At 52.0% G+C, this 9661-nt stretch overlaps 1 protein-coding gene across 1 annotated transcript in view; it reads left to right on the forward strand.

Moving 5' to 3' along the window:
• The first annotated feature begins 455 nt into the window (after nt 1-455).
• The window catches only part of LCMT1 (leucine carboxyl methyltransferase 1), a 16217-nt gene continuing 7011 nt past the window's right edge, over nt 456-9661 (forward strand). The window contains 7 exon segments of the mRNA XM_031061123.1: nt 456-548; nt 1067-1188; nt 2373-2424; nt 2426-2513; nt 2515-2658; nt 3173-3249; nt 4022-4083. Of these exon segments, the coding sequence (XP_030916983.1) occupies nt 1128-1188; nt 2373-2424; nt 2426-2513; nt 2515-2658; nt 3173-3249; nt 4022-4083 (484 nt within the window). The 5' untranslated portion in view covers nt 456-548; nt 1067-1127.

Genomic DNA, 9661 nt, shown 5'->3' on the forward strand with positions numbered 1-9661 from the left:
TCCCTGGGGAATCACTTGTAAAAGCCATAAGTTCTGTTAAAGAGAACTGTTTTACTGTAACTGATATAGCAGCTCTGGAATCAGTGCAAACACCTTGTCATATACAGCAGGTAGAAGTGAAGCTTCATTTGTGTGCCTGAGGAGCTCCAGACAGACAATTCATCTTCTGGGCCCCCCAGGAGGGAATATTTGAGATTTGGGTCTTTGCTCACAAAATTCCATCCAATAGTGGAGAGACCATTAAAAGGATGCTTGTTGAATATGGTAGCAGCTAAAATTTCTAACTAAACTTTATACAATCTCTTAATTCAAGTAGTTCCACACATGGAACAGATTTTTAAACGGTGTCTGCATGTGCACACCCAGGGCAGAGGGACCTTTCCATCGTGTGTATCTCTCAGGGTAAATTTTGGGGGCCTTATTTCATAATTCTCTCTTTTCCCTGCTGCTGCGCAGGTTTGCTGTGAGTGTTGGCTACTGGAAGGACCCTTACATCCAGCATTTTGTGAGACAAGCCAAAGAAAGGAAGGCACCTGAGATCAACAGAGGCAAGTTGGAACAGGGATGGGAACACCTCACCTGTCCTGACAACACCTCTGCACCCTGGGAGCTGGGGGGAGGGAGTATGTGAGAGAGTGAGAGGAGGTTTCTTCACAGCAGTAATTCCACCCGTGCTGTGTCTGATCTTTGAAATATCAATCTGTGAGTCAAAACTCTCTTCCTTTGCTTTCTGAGTTGTGAGTGCGCTGTCTCTGCATGTCCCAGTGTAGAGATCTCCTCAAAGCAGTCAGAAATGTTGGTTTGACCCAGGACAGTTGGGTCCCTGCAAGTGCAGAATTATTCTGCTCTGCTTGAGGTGAAACTTGGCTAAAACTTCTATTTACCCAAGCAGTTGAGTTTCATCAGTGCATGGGGTTTTGTTTGTAACTAAAAAAGGAAAACAGAAGCCCTTAGGTAGTTAAAAAGAGGGCATTATTGTCCCTGCAGAGTGCCTGGGGACCTGCATGAGTGCTAGCCATGGGGAGTTGTGTGCCAGGGGTGACTCCCAGCTCTGTGTGTGCTGCAGGCTATTATGCTCGAGTGCACGGGGTCAGTTACCTGATCAAGGCTTTCCTGCAGAAGACACAATGCAACTCTCAGATTGTCAACCTTGGGGCTGGCATGGACACCCTGTTCTGGAGGCTGAAGGTAACGAGGGCTGCAGGGGCTGGGGGAGCCCTGGGGGCTGGCCTGGGCTCTGCAGCCTGGCTCTGTGCCACAGGGCAGCACAGCAGCAGCTCCCACACAGGCCCACAGTAGCTGGGCTGGGAAGGGACCGCTGGGGATCATCCAGTGCAGCCCCTGGCCAGGCAGGGTCACCTGGGGCAGGTGACACAGGAACGTGTCCGGGTGGGTTTGGGATGTCTCCTGAGGGAGGCTCCACACCCTCCCTGGGCTCTGCCATGTCAGGGCTCTGCTCTGTCCTCTGTCATGGAAAGAGGTTCTTCCTCATGTTAAGGTGGAACTTGTTGTGGTTTAAGTTTCTGGGCACTGCTCCTCATCCTGGCACTGAACAGAGTCTGGCACCATCCTCTGACACCCCTGGAAGGGATTTGTATGGATTGATGGGATCCCCTCTCAGCCTTCCCTTTTCCAGACTAACCAGGCCCAGCTCCTGCAGTCTCTCCACATCACAGAGATGCTCCAGACCCCAAATCATCTCTGTGGCCTCTGCTGGACCCTCTCCAGCAGCTCCTTGTGTTTCGTGGGGATCAGGAGTGGACCCTGCAGCTCTCCAGGGACGAGGGCAGGGGCAGGAGCACTCCCTGACCTGCTGCCACACTTTCCCCACGTCCCCTGGGATTCCAGTTATGGGTTTATTTATGTAAATCATGGAATCACAGAGTGGTTTGGATTGGAAGGGATCTGAAAAATCACCCAGTGCCACCGCTGTCCTGGGCAGGGACACCTTCCTCTGTCCCAGGCTGCTCCCAGCCCTGCCCAGCCTGGCCTGGGACAGCCCCAGCTGCTCCGGGCAGCCTGCTCCATATGTAAGAGTGTTTGTGTGTGTGTAATTCATGGAAATTCAGTTACTCAGGTGTTGTTTGATGGTATCATTCTGGGTGAACACACCTCTGAGTGAATTGTCTTCCCATTAGCATTTACATGGGTAAATTTGGGTTCTGGAGGGAAGCCTGAGGAGCATTTTGCTTGGTCACAATTTATTGTATTCCATCAGTGGAAAGGAGACAATTCTAATCTTTTTTTTCCCCGAGATGTGAAGCTTTTCTCTTACCTGCATTTCTACAAAAGCTCTGCCCATATACTGTTTTGGTAACAGTGATTTTAAGAGCTGAAGTGGGGCCTGTAATGCCAGTTCTTTGTCCTTGCAGAGAGCAGGTGTGGTGCAATGAATGAGCAGAAGCTGGGAGGCAGTTCCTGGAGTGTTGAGTGCTGGTTTCATCTCAGACAGCCACGGGGTGACAGCCAGCACGGGCAGCAGCATCCATCACAACGGGGCTGCTGCAAGGGACAGGCTTGGCACAGCTTCTCCAGCAGGCTGGGAAACCCTGCCAGCATGGAATGAAGAGCTTTTCTCTCTTTTGTAGTCCAGGCAGGCTGGTGTGCCTGTGCTCTGGCTGTGGGCTGGGGGAGAGCTGCAGTGTGGTCCCTGTGTGGGTGAGCCTGTGCAAAACCTTCCTGTTCTTCCCTGGAAGGCTGTGCTGCCAATGCTGTGCTGCCAGTGCTGGTACATGCTGTGGCAGCGTGCTGTGTGTGCTCTCCCACAGCCCCAGCACAGGCTGCAGGGTGTGTTTCAGTGTCTGTGGCTGGGGTCAGAGTCCTTCTCCTCTCAGGTGACATCCCAGCCCCCCCTGGACACGTTCCTGTCGCCTGCTCCGGGTGACCCTGCCTGGGCAGGGCTTGCACTGGGTGAACTCCAGGGGTCCCCTCCCATGTCATCTATGCTTCTGTGATTACATCAAGTGTTAAATAATTTCTTTAGCTCTTAGAGGGCATTCTAACGTCTCTCAGCTGCTTTTTGTTGGGATTTAAGCTGTGGGACACTGTTACAGCACTGTTACAAATGGCACTGTAAGCCAAACCAGAACTGTTCAGGATTTGAGGTTCTGTCTTGTCCTGTGCATGTGAAACTTGAGTCTCCCTAATTCTAGTGTCTTCCTGCAATTCCCAGGATGAAAATCTTCTCCCTAGGAAATACTTTGAAGTGGATTTCCCAATGATCGTTGCAAGAAAAATACATAATATCAAGTAAGTCTGTGTTCCGCTGTGGAGACTGCCTGTCAGTCAGGGCCATTATTTCATCTCTGCTGAGAAACTCTTCATGTTCTGGGGTGTGAGGGTGGGCAGGCCCTGGCACAGGTGCCCAGAGCAGCTGGGGCTGCCCCTGGATCCCTGGCAGTGCCCAAGGCCAGGCTGGATGTTGGGGCTGGAGCACCTGGGACAGTGGGAGGTGTCCCTGCCATGGCAGGGGTGGCACTGGGTGGGCTTTGAGGTGGTTTCCCAAACCATTCCAGGACTGCATGTGGAATAAAGGCTCATTGTGCAGGCAGGCTCTGCAGCCACTGTCCCAGGCTGCAGAAGGGGTGGGTGAAAGCTCTGGGGAGCCAAGCAGAGCTTGCTGTGTGGCAGGGACAGTGTCCTGGCAATCAGAGGTGGTGGAATCTTCTCTTAGGTTGAGGACAGCACTGAATTCCCAGATGTGCCTGTTCAGTTGGAAGCAGGACAGCCAGGAATGTCCTGTTGGAATGAATCCATCAGGGGTTATTGAGGGCTCGTTACAGACTGCCTGGGTTTCTCTTGAAAGGTTCTCTCAGAATTAAAGAAATTGGGTATAAAAGTCAGCTCCAACTTCACCAGGCTTGCAAAGGTTTTCCTTTCCAGCAGAGGGCAGAGATATTCCCTCAGCTGCTTTTGACACACACACACACACACACACATATATATATGTTAAGAAAAAAGCTGTAAGCACACTGTTCAACAGGCTTAACTGCTCTGAGATGCTTCTTCCTTCTTCCCACAGATCAAAACCTCCCCTGTCAAAACCAATTATGGAATCCCATTCAGGGGACTCTCTTCTAATAGGTGAGTCATCTTCAAACTCAGTCAGTGATGTACTGCAGCACTTTTAAAACTTTTCTGATCATTTTGTTCTGCTATGTGGGCAGGCTTTTAATGTTTGAAATGCTGTTTGGACAGAGAATTGGGAGGGAAAAGAGGCTTTTTTCTTCTCTTACAGACTCCTGCCCATTTGTTCTGTGTCATGTTAGAAATGTCTTCTCTTTAAGTGGTTTTATTCTGGCAGAAAGTTGTTGGGTTTTTTCTTTTTCTCTCATATGTAGCTCCTTTTCTGTCACAGGAAAGGAAAAAAGTGCTACAGAGAGGCATGGATACTGGATTAAAATATCTGTTGAGTGTTTATCTGCTTTCTGTCTCATTAAGAGCACAAATCTTTACATTTAGCAGAGTTTTCACAGCAGAAACACAGCCTGCACAGTCCAGGCCCATGAGCCAGTGCTGTTTGTTACATTTTAGCGTTAAAAGGATAACAATTTCAGGTGGTGTGCTGTGGTGTGGCTCTTGGTTTGTACCCTCATTAGGGAGCAGACGGCTGTGGGCTCCCATCCCTGGGCAGGGCTCGGAGCCCCCTGGGACAGTGGCAGGTGTCCCTGCCATGGCAGGGGTGGCACTGGATGATCTCCAAGGTCCCTCCCAGCCCAAGTCATTCTATAATTGTGTGTTTGTGTCAGGACTGCACTTGAAAACCGTTTTACCTGTGGAAAATTCCCCGGGTTCCATTGAGTTGATGTTCTCAGTGCAGGTGCTGAGCTGTAGCAGCTGCCTGGGACAGGTCAGGAGGGGCAGCAATGCCCTGCATGCCCCCTCACCTGCTCTGTGTGAGCAGTGTGAGCCTGGCACAGCCTGCTGGGACCACTGTGCCCTTCCCTGGGCACAGCTCTAGCCCAGGCTCTGGGCACATTCTGCAGGTTTCATTGCTGTTATTGCCCTTCCCTTCCCTGCAGATGTCCTTCCAAGGGCAGAGTTCTCCTTGGCCCCTCAGGCCTCCAGAGCCCCAGGTCAGAACAGGGCTCCTGGGGACCCCTGGCTTGCAGCAGGCCCTGCTGGGGCACACCTGGCCCCAGGGGGATCTGCTGCACCTGCACTGTGCCAAGGCAGCCCTGGGTCCGTGCCAGGGGCTGGGTTTGTGTTCCCAATGAGCTGCAGGTACATCTGGAGCAGCAGGACCCCTGCAGGGCTGTCAGCCTGCACTGCTGGAACCTGGGGCTGTTACTGGCCTGTTCCACAGTCCCAAGGCTCTGGGTTTGTGTTCCTGAGGAGCTGCAGGTACATCTGGAGCAGCAGGACCCCTGCAGGGCTGTCAGCCTGCACTGTGCAGTTTGTACAGCAGTTCCCACTGCCCTGGGCTGTACTGGTGGGACTGGTTTCTCTGGAGCTGCTTGCTCCCCTGCGTCCTGCTCAGGCCTGGGTGTCCCAGCTTCAGTCTCAGCCTGCTCCTGGCTGGTGGAGGCTCTGCTGCACTGCGATCTGTGGGGTGTAGCAGTGCCCAGGACGTGGGGAGGTGGTGGAAGGGCTGTGGAACTCCAGCTTGAGCTGCCCCCAGCCACAGGAGATCCAGTGAGAGCCCTGGGAACTCTGGTTTAGGGTCAGTTAAGGGAAGTGCCAGCAGAAGGGGTGCTGGAATAAGTGGATAAATCAAACAGGTGAGCAGAGAGCTCTTACAGGTCTAAAGGGACTTGACAAGGAGTTTACTGAGCTGCTGCTTGGTCTGTGCCCTGTCATTTAAAACTCCAGCTGGGAGGTTGTGGCTGTGCCTCACATGGCTCCAGAGGGGATCCAGGGAGCCCCAGGGCAGCAGGACTGATGTCTCTAGTGAACAAGTCATGGGAGCTCTAACAGACAGCCTTAGTGGAACACAGAATTCATAGGATGTGTTGGGAAGGAGCCCCCGTGGCCTTTGCAAAGGTAAGTTGTGCTTCCCAGCTCTGTTGGAGTTCTCTAAATCAACACAGCTGTTGGAAAAGGACACCAGAACAGTGCCTGGATTTCAGGAACGTGTTTTGACTGTGTCCTGTGCCAGAGAAATGGCGCAGTGGTTGTGGGGAGGGAATGGTTCTCATATGGATGAGGAGCTGGGATGGAGGGCGAGCATATGTTGTTCATTTTTGTTATGGAGGAGAGGGAGAGCTGTGCTTGAGGGTATGTTGTTGTTCAACACTAAGAAAAAATTGGGAAAATAGTGATTAGTAAGTGGCAGCTTGTTGGCAAATCCAAACTCTGAAGAGTGGTAAAGAACTGTAGAAGTATCTTGTGAAATTAGTGACTTGATGATGATTTCAATGTGGATTAATAGAAAGTGATGCACATGGGGGGGAAAACAGTTTGTGCCTCACATGTAAATGATTATTGCTGCCTTCCTGCAGGATCTGGGTATTAGAATAAATAGATGGATGAAAGCATGAGCTCAGTAATGGTCCAGAAATACAAAGCAATTCTAAGTACTTCTGAGAAAAAGCTGGAAAACAACTTAGGTGCCAGTGTTAGTAGATGTTTCCTCTCTTTGACCTTTCCCTTGGGAGCTGCTGTTGGCCTCTGGAAGGGTGGGATCATCCTAGGGAGACCTCTGGTCTGAGCTGGTACGGGTGTTAGACCTGCAGTGTTGTGGGATTACCACTGGCACAGGGAGCAGCATTGCCAGGTGGGGAAAGGTTACTCAGGATTTTGGAATCCTGTCCCTCCCTGTGCCTGCCCCCTGCCTCAGTCACACTGCTGGCTCTGTACACCAGGAATGGTTTGTTTAGGCTGTTTGGAACCTTGGTTTGAGTTGTGCTGCTATGGAGTGGCACCACTCGGGCCCTCTCTCTGCTCACCCTGATGCTGTCATGCCATGGCTGTTCCTTTGTGTGCCTCTCACCCCTCCTGCCCTGTCTGGGCCAGCTTGGGCACTTGGTTCTTCCAGCTTCCCTGCATGCCCAGGCTTTCTTGTGGCCAGTGTAGGTGCCAGGGGGCTTGCAGGGCTCACCCTGGCCTTCCAGCACAAGCTGGGAGTGTGGCAGTGCCTGCTGGGCTGCTGGATGAAGCTGCAGCTGGGCAGAGCAGCGTGCAGAGCAGGCTGCAGGGGCTGCTGCTCTGTAAAGCTGCACAGATACCTTAGCATGAGCATCCTAATGAAATCACTGGGAGTCAATAGTATCCTGCATGCTGCCTCTTGGAAAAGCTCCAGGAAATTGTTGCACTAATGTGAGAAGGGAGTAAGAGGAGGGAGCTGAGTTGTTGTGGCAGAGGAAGAGCTTGGTGTGCCTGGGGGCTGCAGGGCTGCCCCACAGCTGGGTCAGGACAGCAGGCAGGGCCTGGGGCCTCCCTCCAGCACAGCAGCTACTGCTCCTAACACAGCTGGGAAGAAAAGATTCAACGTGGTCAGGTCAAAAGGCAGCTATAAGCTGCTACTACTCAGTTACTACAAGCTTGTCTTGTTCTGTGCCTGAGAAATCTGAACCACTTGTGTTCCTGTGTGCCAGAGCCTGGACAATAACCACACAGTGTGTGCCCAGGGCAGAACATTCTCTGTTGATCATCCCTGGAGAGCTGAACCTGTGCCCTGGCTGCTTGTCTTTCCTCCCTTCCCCATCCCCTCCCTTGTAGTTCTCCAGTTAAATCTGAGTTTGGTGTTTCTCAAACCTTCCTTTCAGCCAAGCACAGAGAGAATCTTTGTACATGGCTGAGGGTGAGCATCACACAGATCCCCAGGGCAGCTCTAGAGGAGAGCACCCAGCCAAACAACCTCTCTAAAAAACAGCAGGTTTTGGTGGTGGTGCCTGGTGGGAGTTAGTGCCTGGAGTATGGGATTTGTAGTGGTTTAAGCCACCAAATATCACTGGCTGTGCCAGCAGTAGGGCAGCTAGCCTGAGTCACAGCACTGCAGTAAGAATGAGCAGAGGGGTTTGAACACACGCACAGAATCAATTCAGGTAAAACAAACTCTTGTTCCTCAGAAGAAATCAATGGGGAGCATGTGACCGTGCTGCCAAGCTGGACCTGGCTTTTCCTTTTCCAGCTGCCCTGTGCATGGGCAGGAATTGTCAAATCCATTTGCAGCAAGGCTGCTCAGCCTTGGGCAGCACACTGCTCACTTCATAGTTCACAGAACACCCTGAGTGGGAAGGGACCCGCAGGGACATCCCAGTGCAGCCCTGCCCTGCACAGCCCCAGGAACCCCCGCTCTGCAGGGAGGTAGGAGTTGGTGCCAGACCGTGTCCCAGCAGTTTTTGGGGTGTTTGTGGATGGATTGTGGCCTCCAGGCTGGGGACAGTGGCAGTTCCAGCTGCACTCACTGTGTGTTTGCTCCTAAGGGGAGGTGATGGAGCAGTTGAAGTTTGCCTAGTTAAGCGTGATCAGAGTGAGAAGGGGGAAATTTAGGTGAGATGCTGAGGAGAAATCCTTCCATGGCAGGGGGGGCAGGACCTGGCACAGGGTGCCCAGAGCAGCTGGGGCTGCCCCTGGATCCCTGGCAGTGCCCAAGGCCAGGCTGGAGCACCCTGGGACAGTGGCAGGGGTGGCACTGGATGGTCTCTATGGTCCCTTCCAACCCAAACCAATTCAGGTTTTATGATAAAAATGCTCAAATCAGTGAGCTGTGAGCAAGGCACATTTACTTCCACCTTGGAGTGTTTGTGCTCCTTCTCTTCTGGATCACTTAAAAAGTTTTGTGGTTTATTTCTGGCTTTTATTTCTGTTCTTTATTGAGGTATTTGTGTGACCCAGCCTCCGAAGCCGGACAGGGAGCTGGCATTCATTCCCTACTAATTGTGGTGGCTGACGCTCGCTGTGCCGTATCCATGGACAGAAACCAGTCCCTATTTAAACACTTCCCTGTGTGTGGTGGGGTTTTTGGGTGGCTTTTTTTGATGCCATTATCATGGCCTTGATGTAATCACTTAAATAGAAGGGTGTGGGAAGTAGTAAAGCTATTACAGAACATGCACATGGAAAAAGCCTTGACTCAAAATGTTGAATCATTCAACATGCCGCACAAGTTTTTTTTTTCTCTTTTCTTCCCTTGTAACTCTCTTTCTGAACTGTTTCTGATTCCTGGATCTGCTCCCAAGTGTTGCTGGAATGGCAGCTATTTTCCTTGCTAGTGCCACTTCAGGGGTTGGTCACTTGAAAAGCAGAGGTGCATCCTCTGGGATGTTTGGTCACTGCGTGTTGGAATAACTGGGGAAACCCACACTTGTTCCCAGTTGTTTTGTTCCTGAAATGGAAACCCCTTTCATCCTGCCCCTTCAGCCACTTCTCTGCTCACTCCAGCTGTGCCAGGGGAGCTCAGGCTGGACATCAGGAGGAATTTCTCCATGGAAAGGGTGGCCAGGCACTGGAAGGGGCTGCCCAGGGAGGCCTGGAGTCCCCTCCAGAGCCATCCCAGTATTGTGCAGGACTTTGGCTCTGGCTGGGTTTGCTGGAGCACTTGGGAAGTGCCTCCTGTGGGCACTGGGCTCCTCTGGGTGCACTCCTTGCTGCTGGGTGTCAGAGTCACTGATGGCAGGAGGCTCCTTGGACTCTGGATTTGTCCCTCCTTTGTGCTGGGGAGCACCACAGGATCCTGTTGTATCCCAGGAGAATATCAGCAAAATCAGAATTTCTTCTG

This window comes from Geospiza fortis, unplaced genomic scaffold, assembly GCF_000277835.1.
Source record: "Geospiza fortis unplaced genomic scaffold, GeoFor_1.0 scaffold213, whole genome shotgun sequence".
NCBI lineage: Eukaryota > Metazoa > Chordata > Aves > Passeriformes > Thraupidae > Geospiza > Geospiza fortis.